Source organism: Giraffa tippelskirchi, chromosome 1 (assembly GCF_054371585.1).
Source record: "Giraffa tippelskirchi isolate mGirTip1 chromosome 1, T2T-mGirTip1v1.2.pri, whole genome shotgun sequence".
Classification (NCBI taxonomy): domain Eukaryota; kingdom Metazoa; phylum Chordata; class Mammalia; order Artiodactyla; family Giraffidae; genus Giraffa; species Giraffa tippelskirchi.
Window position 1 is genome coordinate 18,147,316 of NC_137275.1, and position 24,468 is coordinate 18,171,783.

The 24,468-nt window shown below is 43.3% G+C and overlaps 1 protein-coding gene across 5 annotated transcripts in view; it reads right to left on the minus strand.

The window, feature by feature from the left end:
• The window catches only part of GPAT3 (glycerol-3-phosphate acyltransferase 3), a 75,294-nt gene extending 66,069 nt beyond the window's left edge, over positions 1-9,225 (minus strand). Inside the window, exons 1-2 of one of the 5 annotated variants that reach the window (XM_081582292.1) lie at positions 9,042-9,225; positions 95-371 (exon numbers count right to left, since the gene is read on the minus strand). In XM_081582292.1, coding sequence (XP_081438418.1) covers positions 95-235 — 141 coding nt within the window. In that variant the 5' untranslated portion in view covers positions 236-371; positions 9,042-9,225. Of the gene's footprint in view, positions 1-94; positions 372-530; positions 852-953; positions 1,151-1,174; positions 1,646-9,041 lie in introns of those variants that run through there. The other 4 variants (XM_081582285.1, XM_081582302.1, XM_081582267.1 and 1 more) reach the window with 4 other exon arrangements.
• Positions 9,226-24,468: the final 15,243 nt, after the last annotated feature.

Below are 24,468 nucleotides of genomic sequence, written 5' to 3' on the forward strand. Positions count from 1 at the left end.
CGGCTCTCAGCTCTAACCTCGTTCCCCATCGTCCCCGGGTCCCCCCCGCCAAAGCCCTCCGAGGAGGGGGAGCAGCATCCCTTCACGGACTCACCTCTAAAGTTTTCACCAGGATCTTCATGTAGATCTCAGAGATGCCCAAAGACACCCCAAAGGCCGAAGGCAGGAGTATGAGGCCGAGCACCAGAGTCAGCCAGGTGTAAAGGATCTGCCCGGCCAGCTCCGCGCCGTCCATGGCTCGGCGCACCCCGACGAGGAGGTCCGAATGCGATGGCCGTCCCTGTCTCCAGGTAGTCCGAAGGCAACTCCGAGAGCAGCAGCGCGGAGCCCGGCTCCCAGGAGTCAACGCCGCCGCCTCCCGGCACTCACCTCTGCGGGGGAGAAAGAAGAGAGGAAGAAAAAAAAAAAAACTTTCAGAAGGACAGCAATTTCCTTCCTTCCTCTTCGGGCTCCTCCTCGCCGCGGCCGATTAACTCTCTGTGCGCCAGAGGCCCAGGCCCCCAGCCGAAGCCGTCGCCTGGAGCGCAGACCTGGGAGCGAGCGCGGAGACACGCGAGCGCGGCGGGGAACGGGCTCCACCCCGGGTCCGATTTCCGCTGGGTGGCGACTGCGGCAACTCAAGCGGTGACTCACGGAGGCCCTCCCGGGCGAGGATCCCGAGGCGCACCGCACCGCACCGCCGCGGACCTGGCGCCCGGCCGAGGACTGCACCGCCGGCGGGCTGCGCGCGGCCGCCCGGAGTCCCTATTTCTGCGCCCTGCCCTGGCCCCACCTCCTCCGCCACCCAACGGGGAGCCTCCAGGCGGGATCCACGCGGAAAGCGCCGCAGCCTCCCCGGGCGGCCTCCCGCCTTCGCCGCGCCCCGCCTCCCAGCACTCTCAGCGGAGGTCCCTTTGGGAGCAGAATTTTCATCTGCAAAACGTTAGCCTTTTCTCATGCCCAGAATGTACTACCGATGGGTCCGGGACGCTTGAGAAGGTCCTGTTTGGGTATAAAACGACCTCTCAGCAGGGCTTTCAAGGCGTGGGGGCGGAGAGAAACGCCTCGGTTCCTCCGCTTCCAGCTCTCCCACACCTCCTTCTCCCCTCGCCCCCCATCCCCTCCCTTCTCCGCTGAGCCGCTGGGGAGAGACCTAGCTCATCCCCGGAGTGGAAAGCTCTTTCCGACCGCTCACCTCGCTCGCCGCCGCGTCCCTGGCACAGAAATCCTTCCGCCCAGGGTCGCTCTCTTCCTGGGGCAAAATTCCGACCACAGCTCCCCTCTCCTTTCACCCCCCACTCAAGGCACAGAAACCACAGAAGAACGCCGGGCCCGCGCCCCCGCGGACGCCAGTCCCCGCACTGCCGTCTGGCTGGCCCTCCTTCGAACAACCTTGGAGGGGTATTGACTTCACTGCGGTTCACGCCTTTTAGAAACCTGATCTGTTTTTAAGAAGAAGCGGGAGAAGGGATGTTGAGACTGTGTAGTCGATGAGCAAGTCAGGCTCCCCTGGATTTCCAGATCGTCACTGAATGAGACCACAGAAAAATCTCACAGCCGTCTCTTTCGGGTGTTATTTCAAGCTGGAAAAACGGGGAGGGCAGGAAAAACTGCATTCAGAGGGTTGATCGAAAATACTGCCAAGGAGGCTGCCGGGGCCTAAGGTGTAGCGGGAACAAGAGGCGGAAGGAAGGAGAAACTCCCGGCAAAGAATGTAAATATTCGGCCTTTGCAGCTCTCTCCGGGCGGGTATCACCCCCCCACCCCCAACTAAGAAGGCGCAAAGAAATGTAACTCGGTCCTAAAATTGAAGTTATGAATAAAGAAGTTTCCGGCGCTTGGCTTCTCAACGTTAAACCTCTGTTTGGTCTGCCATTTTATGAAAACAAGAAAAACACAATTGACAAAATCCTTACAAAGTCCTTGTTGGAAGCAAACGCATATTTAATCCAAGTCCTCAAAGATTATTTTGACTCAACACTATACATTCAGGCAAAACTCGTAAACGCTCCTTTTATTTCCTCAAAGGAAGAGGACCCTGAGCGCTTATACCGAAGTTTACCCAACAAGTCCCAGTGCAGGCAGCTTTGTTTACGGATGGACTTTTTCTAACCATCGAGACCCAAAAGCTGAGCACCCACAATCTCCAATGATTTCTGTTGCTCGTGACCAAATTTCATGAACTGGGTTTGCTCCTTTTGTTTTTTGAGGGTTTTGTTTGTTTTTTCGTGGAAAAAGTATTGTCCCACAACAGAATGGTAAAATGGCTATGATCTCCAGTGACCTCTGCCTACAGCAGCTTGAAAAGGGGCTTTGGTTCCCTGCCAGAGATGGAGGCTGTCCTCAGTGACAAGACTCTGGCTTCTCAGCTTTGCAGAAAATAATTCCCACAAAGAAGGCAAGTGGTGAAACAAGTCAAGTGTTCGTTAGGAGGGAAAGAGTAATGTGGATGAACACACAGGCGGGCTCAGAGAGTCACCGAGTCGCACCCTCCTGGCAGTTTTAATTGCTTTTATGGGGCATTTGTTCCCGGTTCCCTCTGGCCAATCATTTTGATGTGCCTGGTCCTGAGTCTGTATTTGGTATATCTCAGGACTCTCCCATGTGTGCAGGCTCATTTCTTAGCAAATGATGGAGTCTAGTGAAGAGGCTCCTGGGTAGCTGATTATCACTTACTATGAGGTGACACCCCTCCCTTTTTGACCACCAAGGAGCCTCTCTGCAAATGTGTGATCTGGGAGGTCTCTTCAACTTGGAGAAAAAGGAATATGTGGTCTTCCATGTTTTACCTGGATAAGGCCCAGCTTCCTCCATCGTTCTGTTTTTATGGAATTTCTGCTATTACAGAGTTTCTATCCATAGGGAGAAACTGTTGAGCCTGGGGCGCAGCTATCTCCTGCCTCAGCAATAGTGTAGAATTTGAAGGCTTTTGATTCCAGCACATAAATCTGAACAATTCATTTAGTCTTCTGTGCTTCAGCTTCTCATCAGTAAAATGGATTCTTTTTAGGGTCAAATGTGATGACTGATGAGTTTGAAATCATTTAGTAACAACAAAGCTCTGTGTAGACATTGAAGGGGGCTTCAATGAGAGATATAAAAGATCATCTTTTTCTTGCCTAAAACACAAGAACCAAGATAGGCTTGCTTTTGCAGTGATGGGGGAGGGAGAGGGGAGACAAGACAGAGCAAGTGGTCTCCATGCTTTGTTTCAGTCTTCTCACTTCTCTCCTTTCCTTGCACACCCTAAGGCTCTATCATTTAAACCTAAGAAGGATACTCCCTCCCGTGCTAGGACTCCCTTCACTGTCTTAGGGCTGCCATAACAAATTACCACAAACTTAGTGACTTTGGCAGTGGTTTAGTCGCTAAGTCATGTCCAACTCTTGCCACCCCATGAACAGTAGCCTACCAGGTTCCTCTGTCCATGGGGTTCTCCAGGCAAGAATACTGAAGTGGGTTGCCATTTCCTTTTTCAGGGGATCTTACCAACCTAGGGATTGAACCTGGGTCTCCTGCATTGCAGGCAGATTCTTTACTGGCTGAGCCACCAAGGAAGCCCCCTAGTGACTAAACATATTCTCTCAGTTCTAAAGGCCAGAAGTCTGAAATCAATGTGTCTGCAGAGTCAAGCTCCCTCCAAAGGCTCCAGGGGCAAATCATTCATGCATCTTCCAGCTTCTTGGGTACTTCTCAGTGTTCCTTGGCTTGTGGCAGCATACCTGCTGCTTCAGTCTTCAAATGGCCTTTTCTTCTCTTATAAAGACACCCATCACCCCAGATTTAAGGCTCACTCTAATGCAGGATGATTTCTTTTTAAAAAATATTTTATTATTTATTTATTTATTTGACTGCTCTGGGTCTTAGTTGCAGCACCCAGGATTTTCTATCTTCAGTTGTAGCACATGGGATCTTTAGTTGCAGCATGTGAGATCTAGTTCCCTGATCAGTTATTGAACCTAGGCCTCCTGCATTGAGAACTCAGAGTCAGCTACTGGATCACCAGGAAAGTCCCCAGAACAATTCCATCTTGAGATTCTTTACTTAATTATATTTAATCTGCAAAGAACTTTTTTTCCAAATGAGTTCACGTTTACAGGTTAGAATTTGGGCATATCTTCTGGGAGGCTACAGTTCAACCCACTACTCCTACCATATCTGTAAACCAGGGTTAATAACACCTACCTGGGCAGGTTGTTATTGGGATTTGAGATAATCCACTTAAACTTTAGCTGATAGTAAATACTCAATAGTGAGGTTATTTAGGACAATCCTGTTTTCACCTGTTGTTCTGCTATACACTTTAAATGACACTTCCTTTCACTCTCAGAAAATGTCCTGGTTTGAGTGATAAATCCTATGGTTCCCTTATTCTTATGTAATTTCTAAGATCCCTTTCAGTCCTAAAATATTAAACTTTTTGGTGAAACTGTCAAGTCCATGCATGACCCCTTGTCAACACCTGAGGCCAAATGAAGTTGTATAGGAGAATGAAGAAAAGGGGTAGCATCTAGTCCAGAGCTTCTCAAACTTTAAAGTGGGTAGGAATCCCTGGGGCTCCTGAGAATGAAGATTCTTCCTAGGGCTGGGATGGGGCCTGAGATTCTGCATTTCTAGGAGCTCCCAGGTAATGCTGATATTGTTGGTGTACAGACACACTTTGAGCAGCAAGCCCTTGGAGTGTGGACAAAGAGGAGATACTTTTATATTTAACTGATGGCAAAAGGTCATGGGGAAAAACAAACATACAGTTACCAAAGGGGAAAGGTGGGAGGAGGGATGAATTAGGAGTTTGGGATTAACAGACACACGCTGCTATACATAAAATAGATAGACAACAAGGACCTACTGTATACCACAGCAAACTATATTCAATATCTTGTAATAACCTATAGTGGAAAAGAATCTGAAAAAGAATATATATACATAAATATATATATAACTGAACCACTTTGCTCTGTACCTGAAACTAACACGACATTGTTAATTACTTCTTATATAATACTAAATAAATAAACAGAACAGGAAAAGGCCAAGTGAGTCCAGGTAAGTCTCCAGGAGCCAATGTAGGAAGAACTGATTCTGAAAAACACCTTCTTATTTGAGGATTTGTTGTATTATCTGCACCTTCTTCATACCCCTGCTTTGACAGCAATTGTGGGCAATTGTGAACAGAGTAATTTAGGCTAAAAAGCTTTGAACAAATGTCAATACACTCATGAATAGATGCCTGTGGCAAATAAGATATCATAGTTGAAGCCAAATGGCAAATATTGATTTAAGAGGAAGGAATCCACACTGGCAAAGGAGAAATCTGGGGGTGAAGGAGATAGCTGAAGCATGTTATTTAACAGGTAAGTCTTGCATTTCTTGCCTCAGTCACTGTGTGAGACCCCTCTTTTCTCTAATTTCACACTTTTCTTGGGTTTTCATCATAACCCACCTTGACGTGTGTGTTTGCTTCATCATCACACTGTCAACTGCTTAATTCCAGGAACCATATCGTTTCTCTGTGACTCCCTCCCATTATTCCACCCCTTCCACTGGCACATAATCTTACCGCATGCCATACTATTGCTCAAAGTCAGCAGTTATCTCCTAATGGCCACATATTAAAGTGCAAACATCTCAAATATCTTAGGCTAGATCTTAAAGGACTCCACCTTTTTCTCCCTTACATTCCAACCAAACCTTTCTCACCTTCCCCTGGTTGCTGGAGAGCCTTTTCTTCTCTAGATACTTGATCATGCCACCATGCCCCTCCACCTCACTCCCCTTTGCACGCTGCTCTCCTGACCTCTAGTCCAAATCTCTCATTTCACAAGTTAGGGTTTTAACATGGCGACCCTGCCAGTTACTGAGTATGTCAGTTACAACAATGCATCCCAGACCTGGGGACTCACCAGGCCCAGTGTTAGATGGCCCTGAGCTAAAACCACGTTTTTCACCTGACATCCACAAGCTCCTATTTTCACTGATACTCTGGAGTGACATTTTAAGTCTCTAGCAGTTAGTGTCTTCTTAGAAATAATGTCCAGTAGTCCCTGAAAAGTCCGATTATTTCCCTTTCTTCAATGCACAGTTACCCTGATAAATGGCTATAGGTCCCTTTGCAGAAGATTGGAAGATAGATCAACAGTATAAAACTTTGGCAGTCTTCAAGGGGACCCCAGCCTTCCTTTCTTTCAAGTGGTTCAAATTCTGTAAATTAGCTAAAGTTTGGGAATCAGTTGAGAGATTGTGACTGTTCTGTGTGATTCGAGTTAGACTTCTGTCTACTACCCTAGAACTTTCCCACTTATACAACTGAGAGTTTAGTTGACTGTCCATCTATTTCATTTGACCAGTTATTCAACACCACAGGTTTCTTTGAGTCAGACCATACTGATTACTACTTTGAGTCTTCCGTCCATTACAATCATTATACTCCCTTTGTCTTTGGTGATTAAATCAGCCACTTGGCACCTGCCTTCCCGGAGTCCCATTATCCCCATTGCCTGTAGGGATCATGGTTGAATGGTAGCTGTTCCCTCTGTAAATTCTGACCTACCGAGAAGAGGAACCACAGAACTCTTCAAAGATGCTGGGGCTCCTCCCACAAATTTATTTCTCAGAGTTGAGGTAAAAGGCACACCTTGGGCCCCTCCCAGGGTGAATGAGCAGGTCTTACATGATAAACGCATGTTAGCATTCCATCTCCCTAACCCTCTAGATACTTTCTTCTATAGCATACCAACGAAGTTCTAGCACTGAACTCATTCAGTGGAGACCACTGATGGATGCATGTGGATGCATGTTTCAGGTAACAAATCAAACTGTTAGCGTCCTTTCTAACCCCCTGAGCCAAAACCAATTCTAGAATTTCTGCTCAATGGGTCATCTCAACAAATTCCACCTGACCCAACTTTCTATTCCTTCCACCATGCTCTCACACCCTTAATATCCATTCCCACGCATATCCCCTAGATCTCTGCCTGTAAAAATTAGAAAAATCACACAGTTCTTTTGGAGTATAGCGCACCTTCTCATGGAGATACCTGACACTTTGTACCTCACCTCTGGCCTGCCAAGACTTGAGTTTAGTTACAGGTCTAGAAGCAAAGAGTGATAAGGCAGGTCCTGAGAAGGATCAGCAGTGTCTTGCAGGGCAGGTACTTCAGGGGAGGGCATTCATTACAGGTTTTCCAGGCAGAGGTAGAAAGCTGCTTCAACTGGCAAAAATGACTCAGCTGAATTTTGGGCTTCAATGTCCCTAGCTTCGAGATCTGCCCATAGACATCCCCATGCGAATTTTCAGGATCCTCTCTCTTCGCAAGCAACACCCTCACTTTTGTGTCATTAGTTCAGCCTCTGAGGCATGAGACTCTAGGTTCGGTTTTCAGAAATGTTGGCTCATAGCTTTAGGAGGTAAGATTGTTCTTCTGGGCAGGTATAGAAGCTTTCAGACCATTATGTGGAGCTCAACCTTCATTCAACTAACCTTTTTCTTTTCCCTACTGAAGAAGGGCAATTAGGAGCAACTAGCCAATCTCATTATACAGTAAATCCCCTGCATACGAAGTTTCGAGCTTTCAAAGATGAGAAGCTGCCCCTGTATGCCAGTTATTGTACCATTTTACTTTTCAAGATACTATAGGATTTAAAATGTTCTCTTTATTTTTTGTTTGTCTGTTTTTTATGTAGTATCTGTGTGAAAAATATTATAAACCTATGACAGCATGCAGTACTATATAGCTAATCGTGTTAGCTGGGTACCTAGGCTAACTTTGTTGGACTTACAAATGTGCTTTCAGAGTAGAACTTATTCATATGTAGGGGACTTATTGTATTCCTCAGTTTGACTAAACATGGTCACCTAGAACCTTGGCCTTCTACTGACTAGAAGTATCCAACGGCCACATTTTGGATATCTCTTTACATATTACCAAGTGGACTATCAGCACCCTCTCTAGCATGGCAAAGAGAAGCATTACTGCCTGTAAGTCTAGTTAGATTAGAAAAGGGCTTCCCTGGTGGCTCAGTGGTAAAGAATCCACCTGCATTGCAGGAGCTACAGAAAATACAGGTTCTATCCCTGGGTTGGGAAGATCCCCTGGAGGAGGGCATGGCAACCCACTCCAGTATTCCTGCCTGGAGAATCCCGTGGACAGAGGAGCCTGGCAAGCTATGGTCCATAGGATTGCAAAGAGTCAGACATGACTCAAGTGATTTAGCACATACATACAGATTAGAAAACCAACTCCAGAAAACTCGTCCTTAATATTCTATTCTTCTTAACCAATTTTGCTACCAAAATTAAATCAGAGAAACAGAATAGAAGGATATTATATATGAAAAGATTTCCTGCAAAGAATTACTTGCACAGTTATAGGGGTGGCTAGGCAAGTGTGAAACACATAGGACAAACTATCAGGAAGGGCAGGCTGAAAATCTCAGGCGCAGGAAGCTGCAATCACAGGTGGAATTTCTCCTTTAGCGAAGCATCAGTTCTGCTTTTAAGACTTTTGGACTGATTGACTCAGGCCCATCCAGGTTGCCTGGGATAATCTCCTCATGTCAACTACTTTAATCCCTTATACAAAGTAGTGTCACAGCAGCACCTAGATTTGTATTTGACTGAGTCACTGAGGAGCCTGGCCAGGTGTAGACATCAAAAGACTGTCAATCACATGGGTGAGAAAATCAGAGTGAAAAAGGAAAATACTGTTGTTTAGTCACTAAGTTTTGTCCGACTCTTCTGCGATCCCATGGGCTATAGCCCACCAGGCTGCTCTGTCCATGGGATTTCCCAGACAAAAATCCTGGAGTGAGTTGCCATTTCATTCTCCAGGGGGTCTTCCCAACCCAGGGATCAAACTCACATTTCCTGCATTGCGGGCGGATTCTTTACCAGTGAGCCAGGATTCTTTACCACTGGGCCTCCAGGCAAGACCCTGCCCCCCCCCCCACCAAAGGAAAATAACCTCCAAGTATCACTATAAAAACAACTGTGACCTCATATCCCCTGAAAGGGCTTCAGGGACCTCCACGAGTCCCTCGGCTAACATTTATGAACTACTTACCAACATAAAAGTGTTTCTCCAACAAAACCATGATAGCACTTGGAGGCACATCACTTACAGTGGAGCTGCCTAATACTTCATGCTTCATTTCATTTATTTGAAATAAATTATGAAAGTGAAAGTGTTAATCATTCAGTCACATCTGATTCTTTGCGACCCCATGGACTGTAGCCAGCCAGGATCCTTGGTCCATGGGATTCTTCAGGAAGAATATTGGAGTGAGTATACATTCCGTTCTCCAGAGGATCTTCCTGCAGGCAGTTTCTTTTACCATCTAAGCTACCAGGGAAGCCCTGAAGTAAATTAGATGATGAAAATAATGAAAAGAGGAAATTCCCTAATGATCCAGTGATTAGGACTCAGTGCTTTCACTGCTGGGGCCCAGGGTTCAATCCCTGGTCAGGAAACTAAGATCTCGCAAGCTGCACAGCACAACCAAAAAAATTCTTTATAATAAACAAATCAAATTAAATAATAAAAAGAGCCAGAATTGAATGGTTGGCAGTATGTTGAGATGGGGAGTATAATAAATCTGCTTTTCCTTCCAGAGGTATCAGTTCCTGGGAGGACTTTCAAAGTGTGAGAGTTCCTCCACTGAATGTGATTCTGGTGTTTAATGGTTGAAGGCATATTTTCAAGAGCTTAGCCCTGAAAGTCACACCATTTACTTCCTCTGTGCTCAGTCCAGGAAGCAATGAATCTATTCCAATATCAAAGGGAAAACTGACATGATGATGGAGTCTGTCTTCATGATGGAGCATTCCCAGGGAATTTTTCAAGAATAATTTTGACACACAAAACTTTTTCTTTATGGATAGGTTTAGAATCTAATTCTTGGATCAGGATGTGACTCCCTGGAATCTAATCTAGAGTCTGATTGGGAATCACTATCATAGGCCATGATATCAAACTTACTATGTCAAATCTCCAAAGTTGTAGTATAAACTAGTGGTGAAAGTTTTTCATCCCAAGGCATACTGTTATGATATAGTGATACACTCAATACACACTTGCGAAATTGAACAGAATGCCCTCAAAGGGCAAGAAATGCAGCATCAAGGATTATGTACATTGAGAGGGAAAAATCTCTGATCAGGAAGTTCAGGCTCTCTTCCCAATCCATTTATTCACTGGGTACATGTAAATCAGCAGTCAGAAACTAGAGGGCCTTCACGATGATCCATACATATTTTTTAGAAAATTTGAACTGATTGCCCACATATTAAAATATTCATGCTGAGATTAGAATTCTGGGTTCTCTTAGAATCAGGCAGCACTGACCCTATAGGACATACCCTTATGCCCATTCCTATAGGACATACCCATATGCCCATTCCTATAGGACGTACCCTTATGCCCATTCCTATAGGACGTACCCATATGCCCATTCCTATAGGACATACCCATATGCCCATTCCTATAGGACATACCCTTATGCCCATTCCTGTAGGACACACCCTCTCCCGTGTACTCTGTGTTCACCCCCTCATGGTCTTTCTTCACCACCATGGCATTGGTGTATTTTTATCATAGAATAGACATAAGGGGGAAATGGCATGTACTTTGTACTTAAGTACTTATTAAAACTTTTCTTAACCCCAGTCTGCTTCCTCATTTTCGTTACCTGCCCAGCTTCTTTCAGTAGATATTTAAAATTGAATATAGATACATTTCAGCTTGTCTTGGTTAGTCAGAATTTCTTCCACTAGGGCTGCTACCCCTCCCTCACTGCTGAAGGTTTAGATTTCATTATTCATTATTTTTTAGATTTCATCATTTTTTTCTTTTCCCTGCTTTCTTCCATTCTTTCTCATTTTACTCTTTGTTAGAAAGATTAGAGAAAAAGTTTAATGGCCAAGTGCCCTGTGTCTCCAGGAAAGTATTAAGACAGAAGAACTCATCATAGAGTTTGGCAACTCTGGGAAAGAAGAGAGAGGTGAGAACAAAGGAAAATACAAGTGGCAGTTACAAGAATGTTGGCAAAGGTTTCCATTAAGAAACAGCTCACTTATTAAGGGGAAGGTATTATTCCTCAGTCATTTGTAATCACGTTTATCCCCAGTAGCATCCATAGTCTATCAATCTTCCCAAAATACCTCTCCAAATTTGTAGGAATCATTACATTATTTTAATAACCTCTAAACTTTTTTTTTTAATAAATTTGTTTATTTTAGTTGGGGGCTAATTACTTTACAATATTGTAGTGGTTTTTGCCATACATTGACATGAATCAGCCATGGGTTTACATGTGTTCCCCATCCTGAACCCCCCTCCCACCTCCCTTCCCATCCCATCCCTCTGGGTCATCCCATTGCCCCAGCCCTGAGCATTTGTCTCATGCATTGAACCTGGAATGGTGTTCTGTTTCACATATGATAATATACATGTTTCAATGCTATTCTCCCAGAACGTCCCACCCTCACCTTCTCCCTCAGAGTCCATAAGACTGTTCTATGCATCTGTGTCTCTTATTCTGTCTCGCATATAGGGTTATCGTTACCATCTTTCAAATTCCATATATATGCATTAGTATACTGTATTGGTGTTTTTCTTTCTGGCTTACTTCACTCTGTATAATGGGCTCCAGTTTCATCCATCTCAATAGAACCGATTCAAATGTATTCTTTTTAATGGCTGAGTAATATTCCATTGTGTATATGTACCACAGCTTCCTTATCCATTCGTCTAATAACCACTAAACTTTTAACAGGTTTTTTTAATTGGCTTTATATTTCAATTTTCCTGGCAATAGCACCATTTTGCTCTCTAGAAACAGTGGGTCAAGACCTCATGTCTGCAAGTATTGCACCGTATCTACATGCTTACACATGTATGCATGTACGTAGGTCTTGGTGGCTTGGTGATTTCAGGCATGGTTTATAATTCTGTGATAGTATAATCAGTCCCACTCTAAAATTTATACTTGATTGGAAAACCTGTCAGAGAGACTGATTTTCTGTCTTTGTCATTAAAGGATTCACATTTCAGGGAAAATTTGTTAACAAATTTAAATAAAAAATTTGAAAGACCAAATGTAGCTCTGAATTATATATTTGAGGAAGTGGTAATAAATGGAAACTAGTATTTTAAATATTATTCAGGAGCATACTTTCCCTTCACTAAGACAGAATAAAAATAAGTAGATTAGTAGTTAAAGACAATAATCAATTTTATCCAGAATGAGTCTTGAAGTCTTCATTCTGCAAGTTCATAAGTTAAAGGCTTCTCAAATCAGGAAAGTTTCCTTTAATTAATGAATTGCTGCCACCACCCTGCAATATATAGTGCTAAAGTTCACTTCTGCATTTTGAGCAGACAGCAACTGCCTGCCAACAATGATTAAAAAGAAAACAACCTGCTGACTAATTAATAATTTCAATGCACTCTGACCTCTGTTAAAAATAAAATCTCTTCAAGTACCGTGATGACTGTTATAACACAGTCTGATCAAGCATTACTCTTTATTTGTCCCCTACTGGTATCTCCTTGCTATAGTCCTGCAGAAAAACACCCATCCCCCTGATGAAGCCAGAGTTTAATTGAGCAAAACTTGAAAGAGATAGCGGTGCCAAGCACCTTCCGGTTGATTTTTAGCTTCAATTATTTCTGCAATTCTTATTGTTATTTAACAAACAAAAAAGCTTTTGTTTTACTTACGTTTAAGTCCATCATATTTTTTTTTCTTGTTAGAAGTCTAACAACACATTGGGCAGAACCTCACATAAACACAAAGAAAACTGGTAACCCCACCTTGTCTGTGAGTCAGTCAACAGGCAGGTGGAGACCATCATCTCCCCAGTGCTTCTTAGATGGGAGTCCCTGAAACCCACAGGGGACACAAACGTATTCTCAGGGGTCTGTAAATCCTCTGTGAGTAAGTAATGGTCATCCACTCTTTTATTCAATATTTCTTAAGTTAGCATAAATAAACATGCTAGCGATCTGAGAATTCTTTGGTTTGAGCAACCCAAGAAGACGGTGATACGATTCTGAATCTGATGAATTTAAAGCCAGAGGAAGTATTCTTTGGAACCAGGGAAAACCAGCCTATGAATCTGTCTCTAAAGACCTTAAAAAGCAGATGGTTCACCTACATGTGTGTGTTGAATGAATTAAAGAGAACATCATGAAATGGAGCAGGACCCTGTGGTCCTTACCCCCCACCTTGTCTTATGCCTGTCTTTTGTCAGTGGAAAGCTTTAGTCAAAGAGTAAGTTTAATCAGAGAAATTAGAAATGCTGAAACAAAGGAAAACAGTCAAAGGAGACTAAACAATAATAATGTCGTCATTAAGCAGAGTCAAGGACCTTTAGTTCTTTCTCAAGGGTTATAGACAATATTCTGAGCCATATCCTATGAGCTGTCTTACAGGTACTAAAACTTCAGGTGGAGAAGTTAACTACATGATGACCAGACTGTACTCAGGACATGAGTTGCCACAATTCTGAGAACTGGCCTCAAAGAAATAGGAACAAATGGACCCTGGAACTGAACATTAACTATACCTAACGTGATCAAGATAACGCTGGTCAGACCGATTTGAAGATGACTGTTAGAGATGACTGTGCTACTTCTGCACGTAGTAAACACCCGCTCTCCCAACACCCCTGCTGCCACTCCATCTATAAAAGCTCTCCCCACCTGCTTGTCATCAGTGTAGGGGAGTCGGCCTTCCTTCAGACAAATGTCTGCCACCCTTCCCTTCCAGTTGCCAGCATCTGAAATAAAGAATACTCTCCACCAACCTGGCCTGTTTATTGGCTTTTGCGCGGCAACCAACCAGACCCCACAATCTCTTTTACTAACAATCAGCTTGCTTACTGTTGACTGAAGCTTCAGCCTCCTAGATTTTCCTATTGACCTACCTTTACAAAACTGTATCCAGAGGGCATTTTCTCCATGACTCCTATGTGGAAAATACCATGATTTTCCATGAAAATACCATGACTGGAGAAAATACCAGTCTCCCCAACCCTCCTAAAGTCAAAGCCACACCAATGATTCCACAGCAGAGATTTTGCAAGAGTGTCTAGGAATGAGCTACCCTGAGGAGTAAGGTTCCTCCTTAGGACTCCAATGGGGTTAGAGAGGATGAGACAGAATATCAAATGTGGGACCCACCACCACCTTAGTGTTGACCATCTCTTTTTGAGATAGCTAAAATGACCCTTGGCTTTAAAATCAAAAGCTTGATTTGGTCAGGCTTTTGTGGCCGGTTCATAGCAATCAAATTCACAGGAGACTGAGCTGTGACTCAGAATGCCAAGGGCCATGTATGGTCTTGTATGTATTTTTCTAGTAGACAGAACACCTTCAAAATATAGTGCCTCTTCCTTCACTGTGTCAAAGAGATGGAAGGCCAAACTCACAAGCAAAAGAAATGCGAGTCGTAGAGTGTAGAAAGTTTTTTCATCCAGGGCCAAGGGAAACCTGGAGCAGAGTCACTGCTGTGGGGCTGAAAGATGCGTGACCACGACCCATTCCCTCCTCTGATCAAGCTGCATGATGACACCCAAGTCAGCCTCTGTGGTTTCTTTCCTTTTCCTGGTTCCATGTGGACTCCCTGCCTTCTTTATCTAAACAGGTTTCTCAGTAGTCAGTGAGGTCACAGGTTCCTTTCATGTTAGTCATTTTCTAGTCATTCTTCTAGGAAATTTATTCTAGTCACCTTCATGGACATTCCTCACATCTCTTTGGTAACACATTGACCAGTTTTGTTTTGTTTTGTGTTTTCTTCCTGATGTATTTTATTTTTTTCCCCACTACCAATGACTCTGCATAGTTTCATTCGTCCCCTCAAAGCATTTTTGGGGAAAAAAATGGGAATAAGTATTCAAGAAAAAAAAGAGGCTAGCAAAGAAATATATATATGTAAGTTATTTTCATTCTCAAAGGATGTTCTTATTTCTGAGTTCTGATAATCTGAGGATGTCTTACTCCATATTCTACACAGTGATTTTTAAAATAATCTCCTAATGAAAAAGTCCATTCATTCAGTAACAAATATGGAGGTATTACTATGTATATGCCAGATATTATGATTAATTTTGGAAATTTAAAGAAGAGTAAAATGATCCAGCACATGTGCAGAAATTAACTAAGGAGGCCCATAAATACAGAATAACCCAGAAAGAATCCTCTTTGGCCCCTCCCAATCCATTTTCCACTTTGCTATTGGAGCAGTCATTTTGAAAGCAAGCATCAGCATATTTGGGGTTATGTATTCTTAGAGTCATGTGTACAAAATCAACATTCCAGTATAGATTGGGTTGTGCCAAGTTCAGTCCTGTTCCTCATTACTGTCTCTTCCAGTATAAGGTGAAAACTCTGACTCCTCTACCCTGGGGCAAAAGCTTTGGATCTCCTGCAAGCAATTCTTGAATAAGCCCACACCCATCTCCCCAAGGTAAGTCCTCTTTGCTGTAATCATGAACTCTAGGTATAAATAGAATCAAGAAGCATTTCTCACCACAGAACCAAAAGAGCCTCAGTATGCAGATTCAGTCATCTACATCTATTTAGAGTCCAAGTAGTAATTAAGACTTATGTCTAAAACATCAATGGCACCCCACTCCAGTACTCTTGCCTGGAAAATCCCATGGACGGAGGAGCCTGGTAGGCTATAGTCCACGGGGCCGCTAAGAGTCGGACATGACTGAGCGACTTCACTTTAACTTTTCCCTTTCATGCACTGGAGAAGGAAATGGCAACCCACTCCAGTATTCTTGCCTGGAGAATCCTAGGGACGGCGGAGCCTGGTAGGCTGCCATCTATAGGGTCGCACAGAGTCGGACATGACTGAAGCGACTTAGCACTTAGCACTAAAACATCTATATCCCTTGGGAGGGCAGTTTGGGGGAGAAGGGATACATGTATACGTATGGCTGAGTTCCTTCACTGTTCACCTGAAACCATCACAATATCGTTTGTTAATCGACTATAACCCAATACAAAATAAAAAACTACATGCTTGTTTTTCTTTCAGTTTTCTTCTATCAACCAAGGGTAACTACTTGTTTAACATTTGTGTAATCAAAAGGTTCATTCAGGTGATTTTCCAGAATAAAGAGACTCATCTCAGATGAGTCAAAATAAGTTTCTGAAATACATATTTGTTTTCTCTCCTAGCTCACGTAAACCTTTCCCTAAGTTTTGGTCAGGGCTTCCACCTCTGATATTCTTTTCCTGGGCACTGGTTCTTTCCCTGACCCCTTTCCTCCCTTTTAGATCCTTGAGAAGATTTTTCCTGATCCCAATACTAAGGGAGTAGATACCTTAGTTATCCTTGCTTCTAGCTTTCTATATTTTTCCTACAAACTGTTGATCAGAATTGTAATTATGTCATCACATAGGAGATTATGTCTTTGATGTTTCTGTCTCCAACTAGATTATAAATTCCATCAGAGCAGACACTGTGTTTTATTATTCAATGTACCTTCAGTAGTTAGCATGGTGTGTGTGCTTAGTCGTGTTCAACTCTTGGACTGTAGCCTGCCAGGCTCTTCTGTCCATGGGATTTTTCAGGCAAGAATACTGTAAGTTAGCATGGTACCTGACTTAAAGCAGATATCAATAAGACTGAGGGCTTCCCAGGTTGCGCCAGTGGGAAAGAATCTGCCTGCCAATGCAGGAGATACAGGAGATGGGGGTTCAGTCCCTGGGTTGGGAAGAACCCCTGGAGGAGGCAATGGCAACCCACTCCAGTATTTTTGCCTGGAGAGTCCCATGGACAGAGGAGCCTGGCGGGCTACAGTCCACGGGACTGCAGAGAGTCAGACATGACTGAGTGACCGCATGTGCCCAGACACATATATATACATACACACACACTCAATAAGAGTGAATCCATGAATACAAGGAAAGTATAAATACAAGGCAAGATTCTTGCCCTCCGAGAACTTAGACTCTTACTGAGGAAAGAAAAAACAACAAAAAGAAACACCTAACTAGCCCAACAGTCAACAATTAAGTACCAAAACGTATTTAATTTCCACATTTATTTATTTAGTGTCAACTTTGATTTAGACCTATTCTAGAGATTGAAAATAAAGCGGGGGTAGGGGAGAGATAAATAATCTCTTTTTGTAGGATGCTCACATTTTAGCAAAGTGATTGGTATTGATTAAAAAATTCTAGAAGAGCAAAAATAGCTTTCTGACTTCCCTGCTGGTCCAGTGGTTAAGACTCCACACGCCCATGCCTGGAGGCACAGGTTCGATCCCTGATGAGGGAACTAAGATTCTGCATGCACCACCACCCCCCCAAAAAAAGCAAAGAAAAATAGCTTTCTACAATGGAGAGAGTCAAGGAGAACACAGAACTCCAGTAGGTGGGATACAAACTGTAGACAAGAGAGAAAACATGAAAGGGATTGCTATGGACTCAATGCTTGTGTGCCCCAGCCAGTTCATATTTTTAGTCCTAACCCCCAGGTGATGGCATTAAGAGGTGGGGCCTTTGGGAGAGCAGAGCCCTCAAGACTGAGATTAGAACCTTTACAAGAGGGACCCGATAAAGCCAGCTCATCTCTTGCGCCATGTGAGGTTACAGTGAGAACTCATCAGACACCAAATCTGTTGGCCCTGTGATCTTGGACTTCCCAGCCTCTAGAACTGTGAGAAATAAATGTTTATTGTCCATAAACTGCCTAGTTGATTGTATTTTTGCTATAACAGCCCGAACAGGCTAAAGCAGGGATATAAGAAAATAAAATTTTATAGAGAAAGACCATGATCTTGATAGAGATTGGAGGAAAGATTGTGCTTTAGGGCAGTAGGAGATGAGGTGGCTTACACAGGGAGGATTTTTAACAGCAGAGTAATCTTCTACTTTAGGAAGTCTATTAATGTGCTAGGCCTGCCTTAACAAATGACCTCAAACCAGTTGGCTTAAATAACAGAAACTCTCTCTCTCACAGTTCTGGAGGCTAAAAGTCCAGACTCAGCAGGGAAGGGCTGGTTTCTTCTGAGAGTCAGGAGGGAAAGCCTGTCTGTGCCTCTTTCCTAGCTTCTGGCGCTTTGTCTGCAATCTGCTTCTCTGGCTTGTTTGTTATCACCCCATTCCTCCTTCGCGGTTACGTGGCATTCTATCCGTGTGTATATCTGTCTGTTCACGTGGCATTCTTTTGTCAAGAACACCAGTCATACTGAAGCAGGGTCCCACCCTCTGAGGTAACTTCAGTTTCCTCAACTCTAAAACGTGGATAATAAAAGCACTTATCTGAAACTTCCCTGCTGGGTCAGTGGCCATGATGCCACACTCCAAATGCAGGGGGCCCTGAGTTCAATTCCTGGTCAGGGAACTAGATCCCACATGCCACAACTAAGACCCAGCACAACCAGATAAATAAATATATTTTTTTAAAGAGTAACCTTTAAAAAATAAAAATAAATCACATGTAATCTTTTGTAAAGCAGTGGTTTACAAACTTGAAGACAATCAGAATGATCTCTTCAAAACTGCCCCCACCTGGGCTTCATCTCTGATGATTTCAATTCATTAGCTCTGTCCTGAGGCCTAGGAACCAATGTCTAAAAGATGCTCAAGGGATGCAGAGTCTTGGGGGACAGGAATAGTAAAAAGATGCATCACTACATATGTACATGGTTAAATTTCTATCAAATGATGTATTCATTATTTAAAATAATGAGCAAAATCTAAATGAAATAAATATAAATCTTAGGTGATTCTTAAGTGATTTGAGAACCACTGATGTGGGAGTTTCTCAACAGTATGCCTCACAGGTAAGTGCTTCAAAACATTTCCTGTGGTTATGAATTAAATAGTGTATTTTGTTAATTCATGTTTATAAAAGCAAACCTTTCCATTTGTTTACTTCTACTTCATGCCTTCATCAGTTCTGATATATTTGCAGTATGAAACGGGTTCCCAGGAATGAAATTCCAATTGACAACACTGCATCTCTAGGAAAAAAGGACTTGGTTGACTAAAACCTTTGAGAACTGCAAAAACTCTTGGCCTGGAACACTCCATTCAAACTCCTGCAAGAGGAAATTCCACCAAACGTTTACACAGCTCCTAGCAACCTAATTGAAGGCAGGAGGAGAAGGGGACGACAGAGGATGAGCTGGTTGGATGGCATCCCCAACTCAATAGACATGAGTTTGAGCAAGCTCCAGGAGATGGTGACAGACAGGGAAGCCTGGTGTGCTGCAGTTCATGGTGTTGCAAAGAGTCGGACACGACTGAGTGACTGAACAACAACAACAAAGCTACCTAAGATCACTCCCTGAGGCAACTCCGTCCCCTACTGAGTTACTGTCTAAAAACATTCAAGGCTGCCAAGAGATTTACTGTTTGTCCCAACAATACTTGATGATAGACTCCTGAGCTACCGTTCTTAGAGCGTTTACTAAAAATGATTTACAGTTGTAAAGACTTCCTCTGTCCCTTTGAGACATATTTATATTTCCCACAACTCAGGAGTATCTCCTTCTAGGACCTGAAAGCCACTCTTTTGAAATGTAATTATCAGAAAGGAAGGGACTGTCTCCTAGTCTCTGAGGAAAGGTAGAACCCAACTTCGGATGCTAGCAAGCTAGCAGGCATGACTTGCCTAATCATATTTACGCTGATCGACTCTTTGTAATTTTTCACTTTGCTGACTCTACTTGAGCCGCCTGCTGACTAACCCTCGGTACTCTCTTATTCTGCCTCCTAAATGCCCAGTTGAAACCGAGCAGGGCCCTGCAGGGGTCTTCCAGGGGACAGACTCCTCCTCCTTCCTCATCCCCTGCTTCTTGTTTGCAGAAGAGCTTCAGCCTCGTACACCTTCCCTGAAGAGCTCTTCTCTAAGAGCAAATTTAATCAGAAAAATGAAAAAATGCAGAAAGGAAAGCAGTCAAGCAATACAAAATGATAATAGTTTAACCATAAACTATGGCTAGAGTCAAGGAAGGGACTTCCCTGGTGGTCCAGTGACTAAGACTCTGTGTTCCCCATGCAGGGGGCCCACCTTCCATATCCCTGGTCAGGGAACTAAATCCTGCATGCTGCAACTAAAGATCCTGCATGCTGCAACTAAAGATCCTGCATGCTGCAACTAAAGATCCTGCATGCTGCAACTAAAGATCCTGCATGCTGCAACTAAAGATCCTGCATGCTGCAACTAAAGATCCTGCATGCTGCAACTAAAGATCCTGCATGCTGCAACTAAAGATCCTGCATGCTGCAACTAAAGATCCTGCATGCTGCAACTAAAGATCCTGCATGCTGCAACCAAGACCCAGAACAGCATAGTAAATAAATATATTTAAAAAAAAAAAAAAATGAAGTGGTTACTCCTAGTATCAAATACATTACCATTGGAAGCTTGCAAGCTGGTCCCGGTTATATTTTCAGTCTGGCAATCCCAGTTTGGCTCTCTCAGGCTCAAAATGGTAACTTCAGAAAAATTAATAAATAATTCTTGGGACTAATTCAGAGACTTTCACTTAATTGGCATGTTAGAAGTTCACTCTTGGTTACAATTAAACAAAGGCAAAAAGTGAATATATAAAGGGGGAGACAAGATGGGAAGAAAAAAGATAGTCTAGAAATAATGGGCTCTATTTTTCTTTTATGAGTTTCCCTGGTGGTTCCGTGGTAAAGAATCCACCTGCCAATGCAGGAGATGCAGGTTCAATCCCTAGGTTGGGAGGATCCTCTGGAGAAGGAAATGGCAACCCACTCCAGTATTCTTGCCTGGGAAATTCCATGGACAGAGAAGCCTGGTAGACTACAGTCCATGGGGTCACAAAGAGTCAGACATGACTTAGCAATTAAACAGCAAAAATAACAACAAATTTTGTTTTATTTAAGTCATCTGAGTGGAAAGCATCACGGAGGGCCTACCCAGGAGTCTACCCTGGGACATGCTGACTGAGCCCTGAGGGGGGAAACAATTGCAGTTACTTGCAGATTCTTTTGAAGAGCAGTTTGTAAATGCTACTGCAAGCACTTGGAGATGTTGTTAAGGCCCTGAGTGCTGTGCTCCATCATCTGAAATTCTGATGTCTTAGGTTTGAGGTGCGGCTGGAGAATTTGTGTATCTAACAACTTCCAAGACGGTGCTGCTCCAGTATTTGGAGAATCATTGCTCTGAAAAACCATGAGAGCTTTCTCTGTAGTGTGAAATGCCTGCTGCTTTTCTGTTGGCACCTCTATGTTAGGTAAACCAGGATTGTACCCTTTCCTCATCAGAAATTCTCCATTTCACCCTTTTGGTCAATGTCAGCTTCTAAAGGAACCAGATTGTCCATAAGGGCTGCTTTTTGACACAGTATTTTAGTTGGAATTGCCTTGGGATAATGACTTTGTGGGAACATTAAGTATCTGTACATCAGACAACAGAAAAAGGTAAAAAGTGTAATGGCAATCATGAATATCATAAGAATTATTTTGAACCTATTTTTATAACCAACTCTCTAGTCAGCCTAGGACTAGCCAGTTTGAGTCACGGTCAGTGTTAAACTATGTATTGCAGATTTTTGTTCAAAAACTTGTAGGCTGGTCAAAAATCTTTGCACAAACCAGTGTTTCAGACCTCTCCTGGCAGTTTATCATCCTGATAAAATGGGTTTGCTTGAGTATTTTTGGAAAGTCCAACCGACCACTGATGTATGGTGGGTTCTTTGACAGCAACCACTGAGATGAACTTTGGTCTATAGGGCATTTATTAAGGATCAGTGAAACCAAGAAGGACCCTGCAGGGCCTTCTTGGGTACAAAAGCTCCTCCATGTCCCCCACTTCTTGTTTGTAGAAAACTCTTGGCTTCCTAGGCCTTCCCCAAGTTCCAAAGAGCAGACTCAAGCAGTTAATAATTAGAGAATCAAGGGAAGAGAGAAACAAAGGAAAAGCAGTCAGGAAACAACAGTTCAGTCACAACAGAGTCACAGAACCCCTAGTTTCTCTGGAAGGGATATAGATAATAATCTGAGGCATATCTTGGAGTTGTTCTGCAGAAACTGAGATTCCCCCCACCTGGTGGCAGATGGTGACTACAAGCTGACCCATGTAGATCCCAGACTGGTTGAAAGCAGAAGACTAATGATTAAATTTCCCAAAATATCACCCTGTTACTTCACCACTAGTTAATCAGAAGAATGTCCACAAGCTGATCAGATACTTTTGACCCTCACCCCTATTGTTGTCTTTAAAAATCCTTCCCTAAAAGCCATGGGGGAGTAAACCCAAGTTTGGTTCAGGAACACCAACACCTGGGAGGCTGGAGAGTGGTGGAGGGGAAAAGGATTAGGCAGAAGGTGAAATCCAACAGTCATGCAGACTTGGCAAAGCCTCAGCCCAACCAAAGCCACAGGGAGCTCTGGGGCATATATGACCCACAAAAGTTATCCCTCACTGAGCTAAAATGGCCCTTATACCCCTGCACAATCAGTTAAATGTCAGCCACCCTAGAAAGGGCAGGTCCTTGGACAAGGTAGCTTCCTGGAGCTAAAAGAAACCTTGGCAGCTGAAATAGGAAGTCTTATTCTCCAGAATTATGTCTAAATTATAAGTTGCATTTTGATGAGGTCATCACAGGAAGAAATGTCCCAGGAATTCTCATTGAGGAGACAAAAATGTCCAGTTTAAGGTATAAGTTGCTGTCTGATTTTTTGGTCTGATTGTGGAGGATAAATGCCCTGAATGGTGTTAAATAAATCACATGATGGTCTCTATATGACTTTGTGAGAAAATAATTAGATAATAGCTTCCATTATTAATCCCTTGTCTCTTGCTATTCTTGATGTCTCTTGGGTTTCTTTAAGGCTCTGGAAGATAACAGTAATAGGAGATAATTAATGGAGGCCTGGGGTACACTTGAGGCATGCAGATGTGGGGAGCTGGTAATATTCTAGAGGGTTCCAGGGTCAGTTAATTCAATAGTTGCAAAGTCCAGTGGTTGGAAAGTCCATTTGTTGGAAAGATTTGCAGTCACTTTGATTGTTTAAGAATGATATTTAAGGATGTTAAAGTCCATTGTCAGATCATGGGTCTTGATCCAAAGGTCATGAGAGAAAGATAATTATACTGAGAACTGCAAAAACTCTTGGCACAAAAGGCTCCATCCAAACTCATGCACTAGGACACTTGAACAAACTTCATAGCTTCTAGCAGATTAAGGCCATGTCCCTGGGATGATCCAGCTGCCCTTGAATTTCTGTCTTGAAAAGCTGAGGAGTGACCTCCCTTTCTTAGAGCATTTACTTAAAAGAGCTTACAATTATAAATCCTTCCTCTATCCCTTTTAGACATATTTGTGTTTCTTACAATCTGAGTATCTTTCTCAAGGACCTGAAAACTATTCCTTTAAAATGTAGTCATCAGGAAAGATAGGGTCTCTGTCTCCCAGTCTCTTTGGAAGGATGCTATGTGCTCAGTCGCTCAGTCGTGCCTGACTATTTATGACTCCATGGACTGTAGTCCATCAGGCTCCTCTGTCCATGGGGATTTTCCAGGCAAGAATACTAGAGTGGGTTGCCATGCCCTCCTCCAGGGGATCTTCCCAACCCAGGGATCAAACTCAAGTCTCCCACATTGCAAGTGGATTCTTTACCATCTGAGCCTTCAAGGAAATCCATGAATACTGGAGTCAGTAGCCTATCGTTCTCCAGGGGATCTTCCCAACCCAAGAATCAAACGGGGATCTCCAGCATTGCAGGTGGATTCTTTACCAGCTGAATCACCAGGGAAGCCTCCTTTGGAAGGGTAGAGGCCTCATTTCAAGAAAATGCCAGTTAGCAGGACAGGTCTAATCATATTTACTTTGACCATGCCTCTTACCCTTTTCCAGTAATTTGTCACTTTCCTGTCTTTGCTCCAGCCCTGTCTTAGCCCTCTGTACTTCCTCATTCTTCCTCTGCACAAACTGGAGTGGAGCTCAGGTCTTTCTTCTATGGTGGTGGTGGTGGTGGTGGTTTAGTCAATAAGCCGTGTCTGAGTCTTCTGACCCCATGGACTGTATGTAGCCCACCAGATTCCTCTGTCCGTGGGATTTCACAGGCAAGAATACTGGAGTGGGTTGCCACTTCCTTCTCTAGGGGATCTTCTCCTATGATAGTAGCTACTACGTAAAATCTGTTTTTACTGCTTTAATGAATGTCCAGCTTTGTTTATCTTTGACAATAGCCAATGCCATCTTCTTGATACATAAAATACTTGGCATGTTGACCTGGAAGACTGCCAGATATTTCTCCATTGAAGATGTATTTATTTGAGATCAGTAGAGAACTACAATTCGGGATCTGCAGCCACGGCAAGCCACATGGAAGCCCCAACACAGCAAGAGAAGGAGAACACTTTTATCAAGAGGAAAAGGCAGTTTGGAGGGCAATCATAAACAAAGCACCCAGGGCTTTTCAAATGCTGAGTCCTTCTCAGGAAAGAAATTCTTTCTTCCTCTTGTTGGGCTTTCCTATTGTCACA